Source organism: Trichosurus vulpecula, chromosome 3, assembly GCF_011100635.1.
Source record: "Trichosurus vulpecula isolate mTriVul1 chromosome 3, mTriVul1.pri, whole genome shotgun sequence".
In the NCBI taxonomy this organism is placed as follows: domain Eukaryota; kingdom Metazoa; phylum Chordata; class Mammalia; order Diprotodontia; family Phalangeridae; genus Trichosurus; species Trichosurus vulpecula.
This window is the reverse complement of record NC_050575.1, coordinates 382,144,316-382,171,227: the sequence shown is the minus strand read 5'-3', so window position 1 is coordinate 382,171,227 and position 26,912 is coordinate 382,144,316. Positions and strand designations below refer to the sequence as shown.

General features: G+C 43.8%; 1 protein-coding gene across 1 annotated transcript in view; it reads left to right on the top strand.

The window, feature by feature from the left end:
- Positions 1 to 25,422, top strand: part of KCNG4 (potassium voltage-gated channel modifier subfamily G member 4) — a 37,957-nt gene extending 12,535 nt beyond the window's left edge. The window contains exon 2 of the mRNA XM_036752944.1: positions 24,688 to 25,422. Within this exon, the coding sequence (XP_036608839.1) occupies positions 24,688 to 25,422 (735 nt within the window). The remainder of the gene's footprint in view (positions 1 to 24,687) is intronic.
- Positions 25,423 to 26,912: the final 1,490 nt, after the last annotated feature.

Sequence of the window (26,912 nt, the reverse complement as noted above, 5' to 3'; positions counted from 1 at the left end):
AGAAAGGCTCCAAGGATGGTCTACGTTGGGTACAGGGAGAAAAAGCTCTGGCTTTGAATTTGGAGGAGGAGCGGTGATCAAAATGAATGAGATAACAATTGTCTAGCACTTAGCACAGTGTCCGGCCGCACAGTAGGTGCTTAATAAGCACTTGTTCCCTCCACCCCTCTTCCTCCTGTGTGACCTTGGGCAAGAATTCAGTTCCCTGGGCCTCGGTTTCCTTATCGATAAAATGAGGAGGTAGAACAAGGGTGGCAGTGGTTCTGTTGGTGGTCTGTATCCCTCCCTCCCAGGGTTACTGCAAGGATGAGAGGAGATAATATTTGTAAAAGCTCTATATAGTCGGTGCTTATTAAATGCTGTTTTCCCCACCCCCACCCCCAACCTCCACTTGCCATACAAAATCTTAGGCAGGCAGGAGAGCAGCAAAGAAAGTTTTACAAAGAGAACAAAGTCTGGGTTCCAACCAACACTAGGTGGGAAGCTTCTTACCTCTACATAATCCTGATAATCTTCTTTTAAAGCATTTAGAGGAAAAATCCAAACCACCCTCCTTCGGTAAAAAGAGACATCATAAGCTACATTCTGAAGAGTCTAGTGTCAACATCACGGGAAGGAGCCATCCCCTGACTGTACCCCGGACTGCGGTTTTCAGTTCCAAGCTTCACTTTAACAGGCTAGAACAAGCAAAGGAGAGGTGGTGAGGAAGGGTGGCATAAGAAAGACAGAGGAAGGATCTGAGGATGTGTGGTCTCCAGCAGAGGAGGGGCGGGCAGGTTGCTTACCTGCTCAGTGCCTCCATCTCACCTGGATCTAGGCCTGGAAGGAACCTTGGAGACCATCTAGTCCAATATTCTCATTTTACAGATGAGGGAACTGTGGCCCAACCAAGGATAGCACTAATTATAACTATCATCCCTGCCTTACCGGATTATTGTGATGGAAGCATTTTGTAAACCTTAAAGTGAGATAGAAATGTAAGTTATTATTATTCATCTGAAGAAGGGTAGAGAGACTTTGTCCTCAGAAAACAAGCCTAAGACCAATGGGTGGAAATTACTGAGAGGCTCAGTAAAAAAAAAAAACCAATAAATCAAACTGTCCAAATATGGAAAGGAATATCTTGAGACAAGTAGTGAGCTCTTTGTCATTGGAGGTATTCAAACAAGGTTAGATGACCAACATGAGGCAGGGAATTAGCTTAGATGACCCCTAAAGTCTCTGCTAAGATTCCATGAAATATTTCTTTGATTTGGTCTTTCTTTGGGGTCCCATTTGCTGAAGTTAGCTTGGAAGCCAAGTTCCATTATATTCCATGGGGAATTAATTGTTTATAGCTGAAGGATGCATTTAAGAGAAAGCTGGATGTCAGCAGCAACTCAAGCAATCAATCTGAAGACTCATACAAAGCTCCTAGCAGGGATCATGGAAAGCCCCCACGCTGGCTTATCTTACAGACCAGTAAGAATTTTACTGAGACAAAACTAGGAATTTGGGGGCCTGGGGAAAGTAACACAACCATCCCCCAAGACAAGTAGTAGGAAGGACAGACACCTTCGGCTGAAGGGATTGGAAAGAATGGAGAAGATAGAATTTCAGGTCACTATCTGGCAAATAGGGAACTAGGCTGGATGGAAGAACAGCCCACTCCAACCCACCGTTACGTGGTTTCCCATTTTAGTGAATTATTCTTGCTAGCTAAGCTGGTGATATAGGTGGGGTTGTGGATCTCAAAACTCAGCACCCTGAGCCAAAGCTCCAGTCATCCTCCCTAGTTTTAGTTCTGTTCACAGGTATACGTTTTAGGACTAGACATGGACTTTGGGTTTCCTGACCCTTGACTGTACCCAGTCCTGCCTGCTTCTTGTACAATACTACAAAGTCCTAGGGACTTGTGCCATTTACTCTACCAATATGAAATTTGCTAACAATTTTGACTCAGCATTCTTCAATTCAATTGAATTCAAACAATATTTAGGGGTGCCTACTATGTCCAAGAACCTGGGGAACCAGAGATATGACAAAGTTTAACTTCTTGAGGAGCATGTAAACTGGCATTCTCAGTCCTTCAGGACTTAACTTACCTATTTCTCTTTCTTTGCCTTTGAGTATCTCAGGTTTTTACTCTACCTCTCATGTCAGGTTCTTCCTAGAATCATATTATCATCAACTCAAAGAAACTTAGAGCTGGAGCTTTAGAATACAGAATTTTAGATCTGTTTGAGATCATAGTACACAGAACACAAAATTTTAGAGTAATAAGGGACATTTAAACATAAAATATTAGAATATGGAATATTAGACCTATTGTAACATAGTATGTTGCAGCTGGATGGGACCATGGAACACAGAAAGTTGGAACATGAAATTTTGGAATACTGAGGAGCAATAGAACATAAGACATTAGAATGTGGAATATTAGACCTGAAAGTAACTTTGGAACATAGAATGTTAGAGCTGGATGGGACTATGGAACATGAAATGTTGAAACACAAAATTTTAGATTAGAAAGACCATTAGAACATAGAATGTTAGAATATAGAATATTAGACCTAAAAGTAACTTTGGAACATAGAATGTTGGAGCTGGATGGAACCATAGAACACGGAATGTTGGAACACAAAATTTTAGAGAAGAAAGGACATTAGAACACAGAATGTTAGAATATAGAATATTAAACCTGAAAGTAACTTTGGAACATAAAATGTTGGAGCTCTAGCTCTAGGGACCTTGGAACAAAAAACAAAGTAAAATGTTAGTTTTGCATGGTTCCTTAGAGTATATAATATTGAAAAGGCCTGGAAGTACCCTTAGAATGTACAGTGTCTGAACTGGAAGATGCATTAAAAGAAAAAATATTGGAGCTGGAAAAAAATAACTTCAGGTAAAAATTGATTCTTCTCAATCTTTAGAAGAGCTGGGAATTCCAGGTAGAGGAGCCTGGTAGAGGTTGAGCGGGCATAACATGCCCTTATACCACACAGGAGTGAGAAGAGATAAGGAGTTGACACAGGACAGCAGGATGACCCACAGACTCCTTCCAGAGACAATGAGGAAATGGAGACACGGCCAATGACTTTGGCAGGCTGCCTTTCAAGAGTGCCCACAGAGGCTTCCAACCTCATCCACCCTTCACAGGTGTCAACAGGCAAAAAGAAGACAGTCACTGACCTGGAACATCAATGAGGTAGACCATCATCTCAGTATTTTAATGAGTCATAGCCCATTAAATCTGGAAGGAGCCTCAGAAATCATCAATTGCAACCCCCCAGTTTCACAGATAAGGAAATTGAGGAAGAGAGAGGAAGTGATTTGACCAAGGTCAGGCAAGCAGGAGGAGAGTCCAGGTAGTAGATGAATACTCTTCCCACTAAATTGCCTTGTCTCTGTTGCCCCCTGACTCCCGCCCCCCACCACCACCATTTTTTTTTCAGTCAATAAGTGGTTAACCTTTATATGGGAAATGACCATTCATTCAGGAAACACTTATGATCATTTAAAGAATTTTAGAGGTCATCTAGTCCAATCCTTTCATTTTACAGATGAGCAAACTAAGGCCCAGAGAAGCTAAGGAACTTGCTTAGTACATAAGAGAGGTGTGAATAGAGTGGTCTGAGTGCTCTGAGCATGGAGAGAAGTAGCTGAATACAACAGAAATGGCCCTGGATTTGAAGACAGAGAGCCTGGGTTTGAATCTTGCCTCTACCACTTCCTAAGTTTTGTGACTTTGGGCAAATCGCTTGACCTTTCTGGGCCTAAGTTTTCTCATCTAAGTGACCTTGAAGGTCCTTTCCAGCTCTCTGATCCCACAGTTCTGGGTAACAGGAAAGATCGCAGCAGCCATTTGACTTTCAACTGGAGGAGAATCGGAGGAAGCTTCTTATGGGATGTCTCACATGAGCCATGTTTGCAAAATTGGATGCAAGGGTAGTTCCCTGGAGAGAAATGGATAGTGGGGGGTGGGGGGCATCAAATCCCATCTCTCTTACTTTGAGCCTATGGGGCCTTGAATGAGTCACTTCCCTCTCACTAGTCCTCAGCGTAGAGCAAGCAAGGTTCTTAATCCTTTTGGGGTTGTATCTTGGACTCATTTGGAAAATGTGGTGATGCTTTTGAATGATGTTTTTAAATGTATAAAAATAAAATAATTAAGATTTCAAAGGAAATCAATGTTGAAATACAGCTCACAAATTTAAAGAAAAAAAAAGTTCATAGAGGCCAGGTTAAGAACCCCTGGCTTTCCAATATCCATTGAAAGTTCCCTTTCAGTTCTAAATCTTCAGACCTCTGAACCTAGTCCCTGCTTTGCCTTCTTTTCCTTTATAAACAGACCATTTCAGAGCATAGCCGTTCTTCACTCACAAAAAGTCAAGTGCTGTGGCATCCTGAAATTGCCCTCAGATGTCAGTGACTGTCATCTGAAAATGTCAGTGATCATTCAATCAGAGGGCTGTCTGTGCCTGGCTTTTCTAAGAACAACTTTCTCTTTCAAGCTGTGTACTTGAAAAAGGCAAACCCTATTTCAGGTCCCACACTCCCCTGGTAGCTAGTTGAGACAAATCCACTTGGGAGTCTGTAAAACTGGTGAAGCCAGCAAGATCTGCTGATAGGAGGATAAAAGACAGAGCCAGAAATCCTAGGAAAGTCCAGCTTGTTAGTGGTTTGCAGGATCAAAGGATTTAAAAGCTGGGAAGGAGCTTAGATGCCAGGTTCTTAATCTGGAGTCTGTGAATGTTATTTTTTTTTAACATTTTGATAACTGTTTTTCAATGTAATTGGTTTCCCTTGTAACCTTAAGTAATTTGTTTTATGCGCTTAAAAACATGATTCTGAGAAGGCTTTACCAGACCGCCAAAGGGGGCTGTGGTACCAGAAGGGTTCAGAACCCCTGCTCTGGTCCAAGAGCCCCATTTTGCAGAGGCCCAGGTCCAAGGTCACACACAGTGCCCAAGGCAGCAGACTCAAAAGTACACAATCAGGTTTCCCAGCAGCTGTTCTTTCCCCCCAAGAGCAGCCGGTAAGCAGAGACACAGTACCTCATTAGGTGAACTCCTCATTAATTCAGGCCCATCTACCATCTGCTAGTGAATTTGGGTGGTGAGGCCCACAAGCCTTTCTATGACATCAGCAGGATTCCAGGATATGAGTTAGCAAAATGATCACAGGTAGGAGTTCCCAGGACCACACATTCTCACTTTTGCCCGCGTAAGCATTTTCTGCTTTATTATAGAAAAGAGGAGGGGAGGAAAAGGAGGTAGAGGAGGGAAGAAGGAGGAAGAAGGAAGACTCAAGCCTCATCAGGACTTCCTAAGGAACCCAGGGCACCTTGATTCCTGATTCCCCACCATCTGCACTAAATCCAAAAATCTTAGAATCTTGGAGTTGATAGGAACCCTCATCATCCTCTGAACTGGCTGCAGAGAGTAAGGCATTCTTCACGTATATCATCCAGCCATTGACTGGAGACTTCTAAGGAAGGGAAGCCTATTATTTGCCTCTGAGACACTCCATTCCACTTTTAGTTAGTTCTAATTATTAACAAGTTTTTTTCCTTTTGTTTAGCTGAAATCTGCCTCTCTGAAACTTCCACTTATTGATCCCAGTTCAGCTGTCTGGGGCCAAGTTGGACAAATCATACCCTTCTTCCAGAGAGTCTTTGAAGACAGCTCTTGGGCATTTTTATTGTTGTTCAGTCATTTCAGTTGTGTCCAACTCTTGGTGACCCCATGTGGGGTTTTCTTGGCAAAGATACTGGTGTGGTTCGTCATTTCCTTCTCCAGCTCATTTTACAGATGAGGAAACTGAGACAAATGGGGTGAAGTGACTTGCCCAAGGTCACACAGCTACTAAGTGTCTGAGGCCAGATTTGACCTCAGGTCTTCCTGACTTTAGGCCCAGCACCCTATCCACTACATCTTCTAGCTGCCCTCATTCGTGTCCATCCTTAATTCTTTTCATTTGGTTGGTCTTAAATGTCCCCAGTTGCTTCAGCCAGTCCTCTTATGGCATGGTCTCCTTTAACATGCCTCACCACCCTGGGTCCCCTCCTCTGAACACGCTCCAGCTTGGCAATGTCTTTCCTAAAATGGGGTGCCCAGAACTGAGCACCACCCTCCATTAATGGTCTAACCAGGGCAGGGCACAGAAGACCCATCACCTCTCTCATCAGCCAGAGGTTCTTAACCTAGTTTGTGCCTATGGACCCCCCTCTCAGACTAATGTTCTTAAATGCATAAAATAAAACCCATATAAAATCACAAAGGAAACTAATGTTGAAATACAGTTATCCAAATTTTTTTAAGCCAAGTTCATAAACCTTGGTTAAGAACTTCTATATGTAGACACTATCCTCTCTTAAGGCTGGTTAGGAAAGTATTGCCTTTTGTTACTGCCAGGATTACATTATTATTTTACATTGAGTTTGTGGTCCACTAAACCCTACAATTTTTTTCAAATGAACTGCAATCTAACCTTACCACTCCCATCCTACCCTTGGACAATTCATTTTTAAAATCCAAGTGTAGGATTTTACGTTCTTCCTGTGTAATTCACTTCAGCCCATTATTCCAGCCCATTGAGATCTTTTGGGATCTCAATTCTTCCATCCTAAGTGTTAGCTTCACCTCGTTTGTTAATGTGACAAAGATGGCATCTAAACTTTCATCCAGCTAATTAATGGAGATGTTGAACAGCACAGGGCAAAGCAGAAATCCCTGGGTCTCTGTCATTGTAATACTCAGTTCGTGTCCTCTACATAATTGAGCATTCTTTTAAATAAGACACAAGAATACCATTTCTGCAAAGTGTTGTCAACCTATCTAATGAGCATGGTTTTCTTGTGTGGTTTGTGAATTGGTTTTGAAATCTATGCCCAAAGAGGAGTTCCAAATGTTTAGTGACCAGGAAGCACCACTGGAATGTGTGACTATCGTCTCCCCCAAGGGGCTGTTGTGAAAGGGGCAGCACTCACTGTCAATGGAAATCATGAGTGGGATTTCAGCATGGCAGGGGACTGCAGAATCAAATCCAGCCCCCATATTTTACAGATGGGGAAACCAAGGGTCAAAAAGGTCAAGGCATTTGCCAAAGGTCACACAGGTAAGTGGGAGAGGGAAGATAGCTAGAACACAGAGAGAGAGAGAGAGAGAGAGAGAGAGAGAGAGAGAGGGAGGGAGAGAGGGAGAAAGATTAAGGATTTGCTATGTGCTATGCACGGTGCTAAGCAAATGCTTGGGATGCAAATATAAGTTCCCACCCTCAAGGAGATTGCATTGTAATGGAGGAAGACAATACATGAAGGAGGCACTGGAGAGTGGAAGGAGAGTTGGAGGAGAGGATACCTGTGTGGGCTGAGAGCTCCGATCAAGGAGATCAAGGACATAGAAAAGTCCAGAGAGAGAGTAGAATTAAGAGCAAGGCTGGTAAGAAGAGGGAGAAGTCCACCAAATGAGACAAACCAGGAAGATTAACTTGAAAGGGGTCCTTCACATAAAGGACTAGAACCTGCTTGTCCTGACTCCCGTCCAGCCCTTTTTCCTCACCAAACTGCTTCCTATGTCAGGCGATAAATCACAGGAGCACAGAATTTAGAGCCAGATGGGCCCTTAGGAAGTGGCTAGTCCAATTTACCCAATTTGCAGATGGAGAGACCGAGGTCCACAGGGGCAGGGGGATTTGCCTATGTTCATACATGTATTAAATCGCAAAACTGAGATTCAAATCCAGGTACAATTGTCAAGATCAAAGTAAAATTTGATTTTAGTTCTGGTTCAAAATGTTAACAGGTTTCCAAAATTCAATTTGGTTAATGTATATCTGCACAAAGTAGTCCAAAATATACCATTCTCACTAGCTAAAAGGGGAAGAAACCTAGTGTTGTGGTAGAAAAAGACCTAGCTTTGGAATCTGAGGTTCTGGATTCAAATCTCAGCCCTGCTACTTCTTAGCCCTGTGAATTTGGGCTATTCATTCACAGTTTCTTCATCTGTAAATTGAGAGTGTTGGACAAGATGACCTCAAACGTCCCTTCCAGTTTAAAATTCTATGAGTATGAGACTTGATAATCACATTTGGAACCTCCTCTGGCAAACAAAACCATTTCAAAATTTGGCAAACCTTGGCTCTCCCTGTCTCTCTGTCTCTGTATCTGTCTCTCTCGGTCTCTCTTTCTCTCTCCCTCTCCCTCCCCCCTCTGTCTGCCTGCCTCTCTCCCTCTCCTCTTTCTCTGTCTCTCCCCCCTTCTCTCCTCTCACTCTCTCTCTCTCTCTCTCTCTCTCTCTCTCTCTCTCTCTCTCTCTCTCTTTCTCTCTCTTTTCCTCCCTTCTCTCTCTTCCCTTCTCTCTTCCTCTCTCTCCCCTTCCTTTCTCTCCCTCCCCCCCTCCTCTCTTCCTCTCTCTCTCCCTCTCCTTTCCCCTGCCTGTCTCTCTCTATCTCTCCCTCTTTCTTCTCTCTCTTTCTCTCTCTCTCTCTTCCTTCTCTCTCTCTGTCTCTCCCTCTTTCCTCTCTGTCTCTCTCTCTCTCTCCCTCCCTCCCCCTCTCTCTTTCTCTCTCCTCTCTGCCTTCCTGTACCTCTTTCTCTCTCCCTTTCTTTCCCCCCACTTCCTCTCCCCTCATCTCCTCACTCTCTCCCCTCTTTCTCCCTCTACCTCTCTTTTTCTCCCTGCTCTCTTTTCTTCCCTCCATCCCTCTCTCTCTTTTGCCCTCCCTTCCTCTCTTTTTCTCTCCCTCTCCCTCTCCCTTTCTCATCTCAGGACCCATAAATTGAGGTGGCAGCCTCACTGATGTGTCATCACTCAGCTCTCCCATTCTCTGAGCGTCAGGCTGGACTGGAGAGGGTGACTTAATGATTCCAATGAGAGCAGCAGTGCAGTCAGAGTGAGTCAGCATGCTCTTGCTGCAGTGCAGTGTGATTCAGAGGCCCCAGGCAAGGAGGGGCCCAGAGAGGAGAGGGCTGCAGCATGCCTGGAATATTCAAACGGAAAGTCTCCAGACCTAGCATTCATGCACCTTACAGGAGGCACCATCTTGACTTCTTATTCCACCAGAACTTCAGGAAGGTTATCCATGGATTGTAAGCCAGAGAGACAATCAGAGAATGTTCAAACTGAGTGGGACTCAAGAGACTGAAGCCCATAGAGGGGAAGTGACTGGACCAGGGTCATAGAGAGTTAATGATAAAGCCAAAACTGGAACCGAGGTCTCCTGGCTCCTGATCAAGTACCGTTCCTAATATAGGTTCATCCAGCATTTAGTAACACCTCCCACATACACTGGAGGATAAAAAAAGATGACAGCAGGATTTCAAGTCAGAAGACTTGTTTTCGAATTCTGCTTCTGCTACTTAAGCCCTGTTTGACCTTGGGAAAGTCATACATCTCTTAAGCTCTCTGGGCCCTACTTTCCTCATCTGTGAAATGAGGTGTGTGGACTATATGACTTCTAAAATACCTTCTAACTCGAAAGCTATGATTCTATGAACTCCTTGCCTTAACAGAGTTGATGATCTCCACACTACCTCTCTTGAACCCAGGTCACTTGATTCAATCCAGTATATTTGTAGCACCTAAGGAACCCCCTCTTACATGCAGATCTCCTAAAGAACTACCCGAGATTGAAAGTACATCGTGGATCAGGGCCACTTAAAAGCTTAGCTCATGAGCCCACACCAATGGGTTTATTTTTGCCAGCTAATTAAAGGACATAATCAGACCAAAAGACATTTACTCAAACAAAATAGCAAATAAAGTGACAATAAAAAATCCTTCCATGTGCACATGACGTATACCCTCCCATAGATTGCTACATTACCAATGTAAATACAAAAATATGCATGACCTGGGAATACTCATGGAGAACAAATCCATAAGGAACACATAGGACCAGGGAACATACATGAAACACAGGAACATGTGTTAGTAGATCAATAAGCATTTATTAAGTACCTACTCTATGTCAAGCACTGTGCTAAGCTCTTGGAATACAAAGAAAGGCAAAATACAGTCCTTACCCTCCAGGAATTTACAGTCTAATGTATGATTAGGACATATGCATGAGGACAAATGTGGCCAGAACAACTCAAAACACCAATGCTGCAAAGGCGACCTATGTTCTCTGGTAGCATCACCATGCTACTCTTTGTTAATTTGTAATAGATGTATTACTTCTGATGGGTATTTTGTCTCTGCTAAGCCCTGTCTCTGTTGAGTTAATGTCTTAGCTAGGTGTTCCCCCTGGTGCCATGGTCACTGAATTTCTGTCACTATCTTTTGTGCTTCAGCTCTTTAGGGTTATCTGCTAGGGTCTTGGCTCCCATTTGTTAAGGTGTAGTGACTAGAAAGCCTCTCTCTGGCAAAGGCAAGATAACAACTTCTTAGTTTGAATTTGAGGATATGAGCCACCATACTTAATGAAGGGTTGCTGAAGGAATGCAACCAAATTGCCCTAGGATAGACTGCCTGCTTTTTTTTATTGCCTGTGTTCGGTTCTTATGAACAGTCTGAGGTTCCAAACAAGTATCTGACTTGGAGTAACAAATTCTTTGCAACTTCCATTTAATCCTTATGGGAATAATGTGCCTACAAAACCTAAATTGGGAGCTCTGACCCAAAACACCCATAGGAGCTATGTGGAGGCCAAAGCTATGAAGTCCATTTCATGCCCAAGATCCTCTCCAATTAACAAGCAAGTGAAATTGAACAAAAGTAAGCAAATAAGGCAAGTCCATTGCTTCCCTCCCTTCTCACTCATTCCTTTACCATGAATATATTCTAGCAACAAAGCTCTTGACTTTTGTGTTCTCTCATATCCAGTGCAAAACCTTGATATTTTCACATACACAGTTTCCAAAATTAGTTCTAGATCAAATGTAGATCCAAGGGGAAAATGTATAGAGGATTCCACACCGGCAAGCAAGTCTCACACAAAATAAACCCATTATTCCTCTGTCTTTGCTCAGAAAAAAAATCCATTTTACTTGCAAGACTTCAGTTATTATATTTCTTCTTCCCAGGGGAATTCACCAGTTTTTTCTGTTCAGCCCTCTTAACTAGTACCCTATTCCTCACCATCTTTACTATCTCTCTTAATACACCCATTTTTTCTAAGACAAGATATTTTAACCCTGACATTTACTCAATCAAAGATCCCTCATAGTCATAAGTATGAGATTTGACAGATTAATTTTCTTAATACTCCACTTTTTATCATGTTACACTTCTATTCAGTAACTTTTTATCACTCTTTATTGCCTACAGAATAGTCAAAATTCCTTAGCCTAGCATTCAAGACTCTCAACAATTTGGTTCCAACCTGATTTTCTATCTTCATCTCCCACTACTTCTCCACCCATGCCCTCCGATAGAGCTAAATTGGATTGTTTGCTGCCTCCCGAACAAACCTTGTGAATTTTCATCTCTGTCACACTGCTATCACCATCCCCCTTTCCCCCACCTCCCTCAAGTCTTTTCCTCTCTTGTTATCTCGGTCCTACTCATCTCTAAAACAAAAAGAAAAGAAAAAGCTTCCCCCAGGAAGCCTTCCATGACCATTCCATTCCAGCCCACAATGACCTCATTTTTCCTCCTCTGATCTCCTATAGAACTCACCTTACCCCTCATCTATTATTTAACATTTTGCTCTACAAGTGCATCTATTTAGAGGAATGAGGATTTTTCAGATGAGGACATTGGGAGCTAGAGAGGAGAAATCACTTGCCCAAGATCACACAGGTAAAAAGTAACAACACCAAAATTTGAATCCTACACTATTAGGGTTATCATTCTGTTTTTCTGGTCATATCTTGTCTTTTCATCTTGATTTAAAAGTTTTTAAGGGCTCTGACAGTTATATATACATATATATATTTTATATCCTTCACAGAATACTGCATATACTAGGTGTTCAGTGACTGTTTGATGATTGACTGAAAGTCATATTATTACTCATTATCCAATTTGTTCTATATCAATCAACTAATAAATATTTGTTAAGCCCTTACAAGGTGTCAAGTACTCTTCTGAGGTCTAGGGAATTCAAAGGTGAGAGTGAAAGTCCTTGCCCCCAAGGAGCCTACATTCTAAAGGGAAAGATGCCAAGGTCCATATAATCCCAGAATGCTGCTCCTTAGGTCTTCGGACTAAAGACAGAATGATAGGCTAAAGAACTAAAGAGTCCTTAGAAATCACTTAGTCTGACCCCTCCATGTTTACAGCTGAGGAAACAAGGGTTAGCACGATCACACACTTTGCCTGAAGTTACACTGCTACCAAGTATCAGAGCCAGGATCTGAAAGACAGCTTCTGAATCCAAAGTCTGCATTCATTCTTCTATATTGTGTTGCGGCAATAACCACAGAGTACGGGGTTAAATCCATGCTAATTCTATGTTTGATCATCTGTCCAAAAAAAAATAGCTCCTTGAGGACAAATGCAGCCTCATCTATATCTGCATTCCCAATCCCCTTCACATGATAAGCGGTTTAATAGATTGTTGGTTGTATTGAATCAAAACACAGTGTCAGCTTTGTCCTAGGAACAGTGGACTATCTCTACTCTGGTCTCTTCTCTTTAGTCACTTTTACTCTAAAGACAGAACCCAATCCGTGAGAAGGTTGGCACCAGGCTGAAGAGGAGGTAGGTCTGTCTGGCTGTGCCTATGAAGTCATTGAGAAAAAGAAAAGGAATTTGATTGGACTTGTCAAATTAAGAGGTGATCATTGGTTATAAAAGTCTTATCCAGGTGCTCAGGGTTGATGTATATATACCACCAGTTGTTCAAAGAAAAAGGGCTGAAAATCTCATCATTATGGAGAAAAGAGGAAATTGGGTGGTGACTTCAATGGAATGGGTGGTATTTGTATTTCTGCCTGTCACAGCCCAGGAACTGCTAGCATTTATATAGCACTTTAAGGTTAGAAAAATATTTCATTTGATCCTCACAACAACCCCTCACTTTACAGATGATAAAACTGAAGCAGGAAAAGGTGACTTGCCCAAGGTTACACAACTAGTAAATATCTGAGGCCGAGTTTGAACTCAGGTCTTCCAGACCTCAGGCCTGTTCACTTTATCCATTGTGTCACAGAGCCAATGATACAAGTGTGGCCTGAATGAACACAAAATGTCAGAGCCAGAAGCCATGTGGTTATAGGACTCCAGGAACGCCTGTCTATGTTCCAGGTTGTGAGGAACAATGACGTGTTCTTAAAGGAAACAGGAACAAGGTTTCAGTGGACAAAAATGGAAACTGAGGTGGAGGAGGGGAGAACTGACCCTTGTCAGGATGATGGACATTGGGAAAATGTAACACAGAGGAGAAAGAGAAGGAAAAGGACAGCTTCCCAATTAGAGCTTAAAGCCAGAAGGAGGGAGCTAGACGTTCAAAGGAAAAAGAAGCCTCCTGTCCTTCCACAGAAGCCATTGGTAAGACTGTCCAGAAAAAAGCAGAGAAGGAAGAGAATCAATGTAGTAGTTGGTCATTCCCTGCTCCTGGAAGGGGGTGGGGGTGGGGGGTGCACGGTGCAGAGTCAGTTGTTTGCTGACCCGATAGCAAAAAGAGAGACTCAGAATATGTGGCAGAGAATCTCCCAGGAGTTATCAAAATGGATGATCACTACCTGCTTCTGTGGTTTAAGCAGGCATAGACACCACTTCCAAAAGGAACCTGAAAATATTGCCAAAAATATATGAAGTCTTGGGCAAGAAACCGATGACAAAAGGGGCACAGGTTGTATTTTCTCCCTGTTTGCCCATCAAAGGAAAGGGATACAAAAAAGAAAAAATTAATCTGAGAAGTGAATGGCTGGAAAAGAAGGTAGTATCTGAAAATGGGGTTTTAGACCATAGCTTATGGCCTTATACCACAGGGTTGACAGATTCCTGGCCAGAGATGGCATACACCCTAACAAAGAATGGTAAAAATATGCTTGCCAGGTATCTCACACATCTAATCAAAGGGACTTTAAACTGAAAAGGATGGGGGAAGGAGAAGACTCCCTAAGTCTATCCCCCAAATTGGAGAACAGCAGCAAAGAAGAAAGGAGTTGAAGAATAGCAGCTGAGAAAAAAGGAAAGAAATGTTAAAAAAGAAAAATAATTTTAAAAAATAGACAAACAAAAAAGAAAAGCAGCTGAAATATCCAGAAATTCACAGGAGACAAAATCCAAGAAAATAGTCCAAAGTAAAACCCACAGCCTCAAATGTCTCTTTGCAAATGCACAAATTTAGGCCACAAAAAAGAGGAATTAAAATTGCTTATGCAAAGAGGCAGATTAGACCTGAGAATGAGCTGAGGCTGCCAAGGGAAGCTAAGGACAACCCAAAGAGGGTTGTTGGGGGTTATTTAAGTTACATTGAGAGGAAAAAAAGATGATCAGAGGAGGAAGGACTTTGGAATGGTGTGGATGAGATGGTGATAAGGGTCAAGGCAGGGCTACTCATTCCTTATTCTATTTCTCTGTCCTAAGCAAAGGAAAATGACCTTTATGTTAGAAATGACTGCCAGGAAGTTGGTTACCCAAGGTAAGTAAGGAGATAGCAAGAGAATACTTCTCTGCCCTCTATTAAGTCAAGTCACCTAAGTTGGATGAACTCCATCTTTGGCTTCTGAAAAAACTGCAGATATGATTGCTAAGCCACTGTTCATGACATTTGAAAGATTATGGCAACCAAAAGAGGTACAAGATTGGAAAATGGCAAATACCATGCTGATTTTCACAAAAGTGAAGAGAATAGAGTCCTGAAACCATAGGCCAGTGTCCTTGACTTTGATTTCTGGGAAAACTCTAGAAAATGTCATTTGAGAAATGGTTGGTGAGCAGCTGGAAAGGGAAATAGTCACGGCAAAGATGTACCCGGCTTAACCAAGCACAGGTCTTGCCAGACTAACCTCACTGCCTTTTTGCACAGGATTACTAAACTAGCGGATGAAAGAAATCCTGTAGATATGGTTTACTTAACCTTTAAGAAAGGTTTTCATAAAGTGGCCCATACTGCTCTTATGGAGAAGATAAGGAGGTATGGATTAGACAACAATACAATCAGATGAATTCAGAACTGGTTGGATGGCCAGACTCAAAGAGTAAATGTTAATGGTTCCAAGTCTATATGGCAGAAGGTTTCCAGATAAGTGCATCAGAGATTTCTGGTTGGTCCTGAGCTGCATTTCATTTTTGTCAATGACTTGGATAAAGGCAGAGATAGCACATAGGTTCATTATATTTGCAGGTGAGGCAAAGCTGGGACAGTGATCACATACTGTGTGATGGAGCCAGTATGCAAAAAGATCTTGACTGGCTAGAACATGAGTCTGAATCTAATGAGATGAAATTGAATAGGGGTATGCTGGAGCCAGCTCTTACTGGCTTGTGAGAGTTGGCTGTTAAATTTTCAGTGTGACCATGTATGCCTCAGAAATCCATAAATGCTATAAATCAAGACTTAATTTATTGTTTTGTTGATTGCCTAGACTTAACAAAAGTGATGGAGAAAATATTAATAATGTAGATTAAACTTAAAAGTGTGTTGTACATACATTTTTGAGAGCTAGTTACTAAACATTTACCAGCATATTTACCTAGATAAATGTAAAAGTCTTAGACTTGAGCAAAAAAAAAGTCAGCTTCACAAATACAAGATGAAGGCTAGTGGTTAGAGAGCAGTTGTTCTGATCTTGGGCTAGTGGACTTCAAGCTCAATATATATTAGCCATTATAAGTTAACAGTGTGGTGTAGCAACCATGGGCAGTTAGGTGGCTCAGTGGATGGAACGCTGGCTCTGGCATCAGGAGGACCTCAGTTCAAATCTGGCCTCAGACGCTTACTAGCTGTGTGAGCCTGGAAAAAGTCACTTCACCCTATTTACCTCAGTTTCCTCATCTGCAAAATGAGCTGGAGAAGGAAATGGCGAATTGCTCCAGCATCTTTGCCAAGAAAACCCGAAATGGGGTCATAAAGAGTCAGACACAACTGAAATGACTGGACACTAAAACAATGAAGCAATCATAAAAGCTATGGGGACCTTGAGACCTTGGGCTGCATTAAGACTGCCATCGCCTCCAGGAATAAGGAGGCGATTGTCCCATTATATTCTGCCCTCATCAGACTTCATCCAGAGCATGGTGTCCAAGCCTAGATCTAGATCATTGATCATTGGGCTCATTGAGTGCAGACCAAGAAGATCATTGAGAAGCTGGAGAGCATGCCGAGGAGAAGGACCAGGATTAACCAGGATGGTGAAGGTCATGAGTCCATGTCCAGCACTTTAGTTAAACCATAATTCCTCCACTTAGATCACAACGGTTACCCTGCTGCTCTGGGATGACTTGTCATTCTTAGCGAAGCTTTATAGTTTCTCCAGCACTAAGCCCAGTGGTCTGCACAAGTCAATTTCCCTCCTTGGGCCTCAGTTTCCTCATCTGTAAAAGTAGCCCCTAAAGCCCCTTCAGACTCTAGATCTATGATTCTATGTTCAAAGTTCTTTCTAGCTCTGACATTTAATGTTCTGTGCTGGAAGTATCTGGATGGCACAGGGGATAGAGTATTGCTCTTGAAATCGGAAAGACCTGAGTTCAAATCCAGCCTCAGAAACTTACTAGTTACTGCGTGACCCTGAGCAAATCACCCTCTATCTGCTCAGTCGTCTCATCGGTAACATGGAAATTATTCCTTTCCAGGGCTGTTGTGAGGATCAAATAAGGTAATATTTGTATAATGCTTTGCAAACTTTAAAGTGCTTTAGAAATGCTAGTTAATATTACTTTCTAATTATTCTAATACAGTATTATCTTGTTCTAAGGGCCCGCCCAGGCAGCTAGGTTGCACAATGGGTAGCACACTGGGCCTGGAGTTAGGAAGACCTGAGTTCAAATTTGACCTCAGGTACTTATTAATTGTGTGACCCTGAACAAGTCACTTAACCCTGTTTGCCTCAGTTTCCTCATCTGTCAAATGAGCTAGAGAAGGAAATGGCAAACCACTCCATTATCTTTGCCAAGAGAACCCCAAAAGGGGTCATGAAGAGTCAGACACGACTGAAACAACTGAACAACAAGGGACCTCCCAGGTGTGGCATTCTATGCTCTAAGGACTCTTCGGCTCTCATGACCACGATCCCTGTTTTCCTTTCCTTGGAGAATAATTTGCTCCCTCCCCTCCATTTTGGGAGAGCTCCTACACCTTCCTTCATCCTATCCACACAATAACCCTTCCCAGAAAAAGTACAGAGCAACCTAGGGTAAGAAGGCAAACTGGGAGAGTGAATTCCTTTGGTGCCAGAAACAGGAAGTCCTTCAGAACATTCCTCCTCATTTGTCCTCATTTGTCATATGTCAGAGGACTGCTTGAACCCAGATCTTGCTGACTTTGAGTCCAGCCTTATCTACTAAGACATAGAGTGAGGTCCAAATGTGTATCTTTTAGCCAACATAAATAATACCCAAGCAGACCCCATTTTTTGGAGTGGATTATAGCAGAGAGGAAGTAAAGAAGAAATATAGAGGAAATGGAAGCTCCTATGGACCTCGCCAAGGAACCCTGAATTGGACCTGGATCCCAACCACCCAGTTCTGGGCCTTTGTCTTTGCCCTAGAACCTTCTCCAGGGCTTTGGAAGTTGTCATGAACCAGCCTCACCTTGACCCTCCAGATCCTGCCTCCTATCCACACTCCTCAAGGCCAGGCCTTTGCCTCCTCCTACCTGAAGTGAGGTGGGTCTCCTGGGTCTCCCAGGACACAGCCTGGATTGGACCTTGAGGGAGGACTTTGAACAATCTTACCACCTGCCTCTCACTCAACAGACTTCTCTCCATCCACTGAAATCCAGCTTCTTCAGCCAACCTGGATTCATTCCTCAGTAGTTAGAATACTCCCATCCTCTCACACTCTCCCCACCCAATGATTCTAAGCCTCTGCTCATCATTGTACAAACCTCATCCTCGTCCCCCACTGCTTGCTCCCCCAACTCTGCTCCCCTCAAACCTGCCCTCACAATGCCCCATTCCAAATCTACCCATTCCTTTCCACCGTGCTCTCTTGATGCCTACTCCATAATTAACACACTTGCTTTCACCTTAAAGCTTTTCCTTTCCCACCCCCTCCCTGTTCTGGATCTCCTTGATACCTAGGTCCCTCCAGAGGACACTGCATCGCTGGTCACCCTTTGTAGCACCGGCTGTACTCCCCATCAAAACTTCCAGACTCTCCCTCCCTCAATCATCGCTCAGTATCCTCTCCTCCCTTGAGATTCATTCAGTCCAAATGTATCATCCAGTCAAGATTCTAGGAGCTATTATCTGTTGATCCCCAGGACGTTCTCTTTCCTTTCTTAATGCACTCACTGCCTGGTTCAGTTATTTTTCTCCATCCCAACTCCTGCCCTCATAGTAGGGGACTTCAGTGTACATTTTAATACTCCCTCAAACACTCTTAACTTCTCAATTCCTCAATCTACTCAATTTCCATCGTCCGTTGTTCCATTCTGCCTCAGCTACAAACAGAGATGGTTATACACTTTATATTTCTGTCATCTACAAGCCATTTCACTTCCATATTGATTAATTCAAAAATCCCTTTATCTTTCATAATCCTTTATCATTGTCCCTTTCTCTCTGCCTTATGACCTTTAATGTTGTTCTTCATTCTTACCATGACCCCCAGTCCCTCCATCTCTCAGTTTTTCTCAGCCAATATCACCATACACTGGCTACATTCTCTTTCCTTCCCAAACTCTGTGAATCAGTTCAAATCCGGACTTTCTCTACATTTAGGTACCTTGCTTCCTTGCTGAACCCTGATCTTGTATTATTCCCACCATCCATCTCCTTCGTCCCTATACATACACTACTGAATAAAGCTGGAGAAAGCAATAAAACCATCCAGACTGGATCCACAACAAATTTATGTTTTTTTTTCTTTTTTTTTTTTTTTTGCAGGGGCAATTGGGGTTAAGTGACTTGCCCAAGGTCACACAGCTAGTATGTCAAGTGTCTGAGGCTGGATTTGAACCCAGATCCTCCTGACTCCAGGGCCAGTGCTCTACTCACTGCGCCACCTAGCTGCCCCAACAAATTTATGTTACATAATCTCAACTGGGCCCTCGCTGCTGCAAGGCAATCTTTTTACACGTGCCCCCAATTAACTCACTATGCCCACTCACCACAGCAACTTTTCTAAAACTTTTAATCATTCCTCAACCCCTGCCCCCACCAATAACCAGACTCCCCATCTCCTACCCTCTCAGCTGAGAACCTTGCCTAGGCAAATGCAATCATTCGTCAAGATCTGGTCCTTCTTCTGACCCTATCTCACATCACTCAGACATCTTCCCCCACTGTCTCCTCCTTCAGCCCAGTCTCCCATAATCAGCTGGCCCATCTTCTTGCCAAGGCCAACTCCTCTACGTGCACAAGTGATCCCATCCCAACCTGCTTTCTCCAGCAAATTACTTCCTCTATTCCCACTGCCTCCTGGCTTCTTCCTCACTACCTACAAACACAGCCATGTCTCTGTCCACCCCTTGCTAGTTATTTTCCTATATTTTTCTTCCCTTTGTGACTAAGCTCCTTGAGAAGGCATCGATGCTTCCGTTCACTCTTACCTCACCCTTTTCTTCAATCTCTACAGTGGCCTCCCCGCTTGTTACTCCACTGAACCTGCTCTCTCAAAAGTTACCAGTGATCTCTTACAACCAAATTGAATGGCGTTCTTGAGCTCTCTGCAGCCTCTGATGGAGGGCCCTTGGAGACCATCTAGCCCAGCCCCCTCACTGTACAGATGAGGAAAAGCATGTAGAAAAAGTCAGAGGTAGGATATGAACCCAGACCTTCTGACTCCAGAGTCAGCACTGTTTCCAGCATACTTATCCTTTACTATGTTTCTGTTCAGTCATTTTCAGTTGTGTTTGATTCCTCATGATCTCATTTGGGGTTTTCTTGGCAGAGATATTGGAGTGGTTTGCCATTTCCTTCTCCAGCTCATTTTATAGTTGAGGAAACTGAAGCCAACAGGGTTAAGGGACTGTCCCAGGAACACACAGCTAGTAAGTGTCTGAGGCCAGATTTGAACCCACAAAGAGGAATCTTCCTGACTCCAGGCCCGGTGCTCTAACCACTGCACCACCTAGCTATCCTTTACTATTCGGAAAGCCCAAGTCCCATCTGAATTTGTTTTTCACTCCAGAGTGCCAGGGAACTTATACTGTCCCAACCAGGCTAAAGGAATCTGCTAAATTCTCATCCTAGTATGGGTCATTTGGGGTTGCATTCCAATTAATTAGACCAAGATATGAAAAGGGTGTTTTAATCCAGCTGCTATGGCCTAGTGGGGAGAGTCTTTGACCAGGGAACTTAGAAAATTTTGGTGCTAGGCTTATCTCCAGGCCTAGGTATTAATCCACTCTGGGACCTTTAGGAAAGCACTTAATCTCTCTCCCAGCCTCAGTCCCCATGTGTAACATTCAGTAATTGAACTAGGTGGCCTCAAAGGGAAGTAACGGGAGAAAGAGCATTGATCTTGGGCTCAGAGGACCAGGAGTCAGAAGGGGAAAAAGGACTGTGGTTGCTTTTAGCTTTTTTAATCACAATATACTGCATGACTTCAAATCACATCTGTCCCTGGCAAATACAACTTAGGAAAGGTTAAGAGATGAAAGCCTGAGAGTTAGCAATTATGGCCAAACATGATCATGTCCGTTTGCACCCTCAGAATGGTGGGCCAGCCTCATGCCCTGGCACACACCACCCCGAGAATCAGAATCTCAGCAGCTCTGAATCTGGAATTTTCTAGAGGAAGCTTGGAACGTTCACATCATTCTCTGCAGTTAAAAATTGATCCGTTCATGTCACTTTGATACACGGTCACTGAGACAGATGGTCACAGGAGTCTGAGATGAAGTCATCATTCTTTTTCCCCTGAGTATGATTCCTGTGCCTCATTGTCAGTCTGAAATCACCCCCAAACTTCCAGCACGGTTAGTCACTTATTTGTCCATGACAAGATTTCAGGGTGGGGGGTTACAGAAACAAGATGGTTTCGACGGGTATTGTCCCTTAGGGCAATTGTTTGTTTATTTAACACTAGAAACCTTATCAATGTATTGGTGAATCTCTGACCTTATGACTAGGAGGGTGCTAGGAGTCAAGAGCATGAGGAAGGCCCAAGGACAAACTGACCGTTAGCTTCTGCCAGAAAGGAGAGTCAATCGTAATGGAAAGGGCCCCAGACTTAGAACCAGAGGTCCTGGGTTCAGGTCTCTGCCACCGTACCCTTCATTAAGTCACTCCATTTCTCTGGGCCTTAGTTCAAATCCCATCTCTGGCTCTCATCTGTGTGACCCCAAGAACGTTACCTAACCTCCCTCTGCCTCAGCTTCCTCATGTGCAAAATGGGAGGATGGTGACGATGGTGGTGGTGATGATGATGACAGCTAATACCCGCATAACGCTGACTTTGTGCCAGGAACTGTGCTAAATGCTCTATGATGACCATCTCCTTTGGTCCCCACGGCAACCCTGCAAGGCAGATACTATTACTACACTCGTTTTACAGATGCATTTGCCCTTCGTTCTCAAAGAGGACCACGACCTCAGGGAAAGGATAACACGACTTGCCGTTGACTTTGATTTGAGGGAGAGATGGCTGATTTTACAGATGAGGAAACTGAGGAAGACAGCATGAAAAGGCTTACACAGCTAGTAAGAGTCTAAGGCTAGATTTGAACTCAGGTCTTCCTGAGCCTAGGTCCAGCACTCTATCCACCACACCACCCTATGTTCCTCCATAATGTAGCAGATTTTCCAACTTTAAAATAGGGGCATTTTCAACGCCTCCATCAGCAAGCAGGCACAGGGAAAGTGCCTTATAAACTTTCAAGTCCTACAGAAATATAACCTATCAGGGCAGCTAGGGGGCGCAGTGAACAAAGCACCAGCCCTGGAGTCAGGAGGACCTGAATTCAAATTTGACCTCAGACACTTGACACAGTGACCTTGGGCAAGTCACTTAACCCCAATTGCTCTGCCTTCCTCCCTCCAAAAATAAATAAATGAAAGTAAGTTTTAAAAAAACAAATAAGAAATACAACCTATCAAATGTTGAACTTGGTGACAGGAGACTCAGGTTCACTAACCACGTGATCTTTGTCCAGTCACTTCAGTAGCACAATGGAGGGGGCCGTCTCCAGTCGTCCTAATCTGTATCTTGCCACTGGACCCAAATGGCTCCGGAGGAGAAAGTGAGGCTGGTGACTTTGCACAGCCCTGCCTCACTTAAATCCAATTCACTTGCAAGTCATGGCATCACTTTCCTGATGTCATGGTCCTCTTCAAGAATGAAGGACAAACCAACAGCAGCACAATGAAGAGAATGACCAATCAGGGACCTCTGGTTCTAATCCCAGCTCCTCCATCTAGCACCTGGATAACTTTGACCAAGCAATGCAATCTCCAGGGGCCTCCCCTCCCTCATTTGTGAAATGACAGGGCTTGGAAGAAGTGATCTCAAAGGTCCCTGCTCCATTCTCTCCTCTCTCTCGCTAAGACTCAGTTTCCTTATCTGCAAAATGGAGGTAACAATCCTCAAGCCTCAGACTTTTCGGAGTCATTGTGAGGGAAGCCCTTAGTGACCTTGGATAAATGTGAGTTCTTTGTACCGCTATGATTATAAAATAACATATGGGTCTTTTGTGGGAACCTCAGGATCTGCCCTTGACAAACCCTCTTAGGGCCTCAAAAAATCCCATCTGAGTTTGTTTTGTTCTCTAAAGAGCCAGGGAACTTACGCTGCCCTGACCAGGCTAAAGGGGTCTGCTAAGTTCTCTGGCTGTCATCCTAACATTGGTGATATGGGCTTCTTGGGAAGATTAAAAGAGATGATATTGGGAATGGGGGAGTAAGTGAATACGCCTTTTGGCAAATGTAATGCTGTATTTCTTCAGTCCCAAGAGAACTGTATAAGCTATTTTAATCTCATCGTTCCTAGGGAGAGCTTACCTTTACTCCCATTGGCTGAAGTGAGATTACCACTCATATTCTTCACCACTTTTACCTGGTGTCAGAGAGGAGGTGGGGGAAGGTCTTCAGGATTCCCAGATGGCCAGGGATACCTTCCTAGCATGTCACTTGGCAGCAGCCAATGTTAAAAAAGAAATTCTAGATAAGGGGAAAGACCTCATGCTCTTAGCAAGACAACACTTTTTTTAAACCCAGTCACAAGCCACTCGCCCTTTATCCTGGCATTGTCACTTATGAGTCACATCACAGATTTTTAAGACTGGGATGAGAGCTTGGATACTATCTAGTACAGCCCTCTCACCTCACACCTAAGGAAGCTGAACTCAGAAAAGGAGAAGTGATTTACCCAAAGTCAACATCAGAGACAGAATTTGAGTCTATGCCTTCTGGCTCCAAATTCGGCTCTCTGTCTGTGTCCTACCAATGTGAGTGCAGGGGCTGCTTGTAATTGACCATCACTCATGGAGTTTTGCCCAAGTAAGAGCTTAGCAAATATTGGGTCAATCGCTATTTGGAGGGGTGGGGTACTTTATCCTCTTGTCTAATCCTGGAGTATCTTACTCCCTCACACCATCACTTGAAGGTAGAAATAGTGAAAATTCACATTTTTATAACGTACTTAATTCACAATCCCCTAAGAGGTAAATAGAGCACCTGAGGAAGGAAGTTGATTCTTAGAGAGGGAAGATAAGCTAGGAATGGTGAGAACTACAACTCTACCACTGTGAGTTTGGAGAAGTCTCCGGTTATTCCTTTGGTCATGACAGCACGTCTTTGTGACATTTAAGAGGAAAAACTCATGGAGGCAGTTGTCAGTCAGTCAACAAACATTTATTATAGCAGGAATGCCTTCTAGCCACAAAGAACTGTGTTTTCAGGTACAAGGGTATCAGATGATTTATAGACCAAATTAATCAGGACTCCTCTTTCTGTAGGCAGTACAAGGAAGACAGTTGGCTTTCCTTTGACTTTCTTTGCTTTAGAATTAAAGATTCATAGAATATTATGGGTTGGAAAGATCCTTAGCAAGATGTCAGAGCTAGGAGAAGCAGGATGTCAGAGCTTAGAAGAATATCAGAGCTGTAAGAAACCTTTAGGCATGGATTGTCAGAGCTGGGAGAGACCTTAGAACATAGAATGTCAGAGCTGGGAGAGACCTTAGAACATAGAATGTCAGAACTGGGAGGAGCCTTAGAACATAGAATGTCAGAGCTGGGAGAGACCTTAGAACATAGAATGTCAGAGCTAGAAGAGACCTTAGAATACAGAATTTTTGAGCTGGGAGGGACCTTAGGACCTAGAATATCAGAGCTTAAAAGGGCCTTAGAATAGACAATGTCAGAAGTAGGAGGGACCTTAGAACACAAAATGACAGAGCTAAGAGGGACCTTAGAACACAGAATGTTCAGAGCTGGAAGGGACCTTAGAACACAAAATGTCAGATCTTAGAGGGGCATTTAGAGATACTAATTTTACATAAAAGGAAACTGAGACCCCAAGAAGGGAGGTGAATCATAAAGGCTGAGCAGGACATTCATCAAGGATCCAGCAGCAGAACTCAGTCAGGTCTCCTGACTCTCACCCAACTCCCCAGTGGGGTGGGCCCTGGACTTTTTTCACCCAGCCCACTGATCTGCTTTCTTTGTCATATCTGTTCTTGTCTTCCCCTCCCCATCCCCCCACAGGGTGAATGTTCTCAGAAGTGCTATTACATTTTCATCATAGAGAGTATCTGCGTTGCTTGGTTCTCTCTGGAGTTCTGCCTGCGGTTTATCCAGGCCAGGAACAAGTGCCAATTCTTCCAGGGACCCCTGAACATCATTGACATCATGGCTATTTCCCCTTACTACGTGTCACTCTTTGTATCTGATGATGCCCAAGGAGAGAGAGAGAAGTCCAGCAGCAACAACTACTTGGAGAAGGTGGGCCTGGTGTTACGGATCCTGCGGGCCCTGAGGATCCTGTACGTGATGCGCCTTGCCAGGCACTCCCTGGGCCTGCAGACCCTCGGTCTCACTGTGCGCCGGTGCACCCGAGAATTTGGCCTTCTCCTGCTCTTCCTCTGCGTTGCTGTCACCCTCTTTTCCCCCTTAGTCTATGTGGCCGAGAATGAATCAGGGAGGGTCCTCGAGTTTACCAGCATCCCAGCTTCCTACTGGTGGGCTATCATCTCCATGACCACTGTGGGCTATGGGGACATGGTGCCCCGGAGCGTCCCGGGACAAGTGGTTGCACTGAGCAGCATCCTGAGTGGGATATTGATCATGGCGTTCCCAGCAACGTCCATCTTTCACACTTTCTCTCATTCTTATCTAGAACTGAAAAAGGAACAGGAGAGGCTGCAAGCCCGGCTTAGTCGCATACAAAACACCAATCTGTCCAACGAGCCTGTTCTGCAGGAAACAGACAAGCTGCTCTGAGAAGGAACAGCTTTACCTATCAAATACCTCTGACTGTTAAAGATGGAGATGGAAGCGGGGGAAAGGGAGGAAGTGGATTCACAGAGTGTTCTGGGTGGAAGAGGCCATGGAGATTAACTAGTCCAACCACTTTCATTTTACAGGTGAAAATGAGCCTCAGAAAGGGGGCATGATCTGCCTGTGATCACCCAGCTAGCTAGCGAGAGGTCCAGGATGAGTCAAGTCTCTTCCCTCCCAGCTCACTGCAGTTATATGCACATTGTAATTAGCTGAAGCTTACTTGCTGTAGCTCTCTAGGGTTCTAAAGCCCACCCAAAGCTCAATAGAAGAGGCTTAGCTCTGATTTGTGACCTTCTCAACCCCTTCTCCCAGCTACAAAGATGGACTTGTTTTACTCCAGTCATCTACCCTGAGTCCCTGCTTCCCTGCTCCATGTAACAAATGGGTCATGCTTTGATGTACTAAATCGTGCTCGTTTTATTTCCCTTTGACTTCCTTGGATTTTCATACTTTCTGAGCCTACATTTGCTCACCTATAGAATGAACATGATACTACTGTGCTACCTGCCTTAGAGGGTTATTTGGTGGAAAGTGCTTTGTAGCCCTTAAAGTGCTATAGAAATATGAGTTGTTATTCCCAAACCAGTCATGGACTTCCTGCAGGACTGGCTGTCCTGGGTCCTTATAAAAGGAGACCCACAGGAATCTATGCCTACCTTAACCCTCCTTCATAAGCCATAACCCCAGTAAGACTCTAAGAGCAAGGTAACTCTCCCATTCCTTTGGTTCACACTCTCACCCAGAATTCTAGAGGTTCTACCACATCCAATCATGGAGCAGGTTGCACCTTCTAAAGCAAGGGTGGGGAACCTACAGCCTTGAGGCCACATGTGGCCTTCTACATCCTTAAGTGCAGTCGTTTGACTAACGCTAAATTTTACTGAATTGTTCTGTAAAATTTGGATTCGGTCAAAAGGACACACTTAAGGATCTAGAAGGTCACGTCTGGCCTCAAGGCTGCAGGTTCCCCACCCTATTCTAAAGCCTCTCTTTCCCTTTGTTGTTGTTCAGCTGTTTCGCCACGTTCAACTCTTTGTGACCCCATCTGGGGTTTCCTTGGTAAAGATACTGGAATGGTTTGCCATTTTCTTCTCCAGTTCATTAAGAAACTGAGACAAACAGCGTGCCCAGGGTCACACAGTTAGGAAGTGTCTGAGGCCAGATTTGAATTTAGGAAGATGAGTCTTTCTGACTCCAGGCCCAGCACACCTTACCACAAACCTAAAGTGAGGCCCTAAGCCACCTCTCTGGGATAATTCACAAACCAGATCCTGGTGATTTCAAGTTTCAAAGGGTCCCCCGGCCTGGGACCCGTTCCGTAGTTCTTGGCATCCTATTAGCTGCTTCTTGGGTGGCCCAAGAGGGTCTTGATGTCTCTTAGCTTTTCATACTGATTCTTGACATGAATCAATGCTCTTTTTATCCACTGT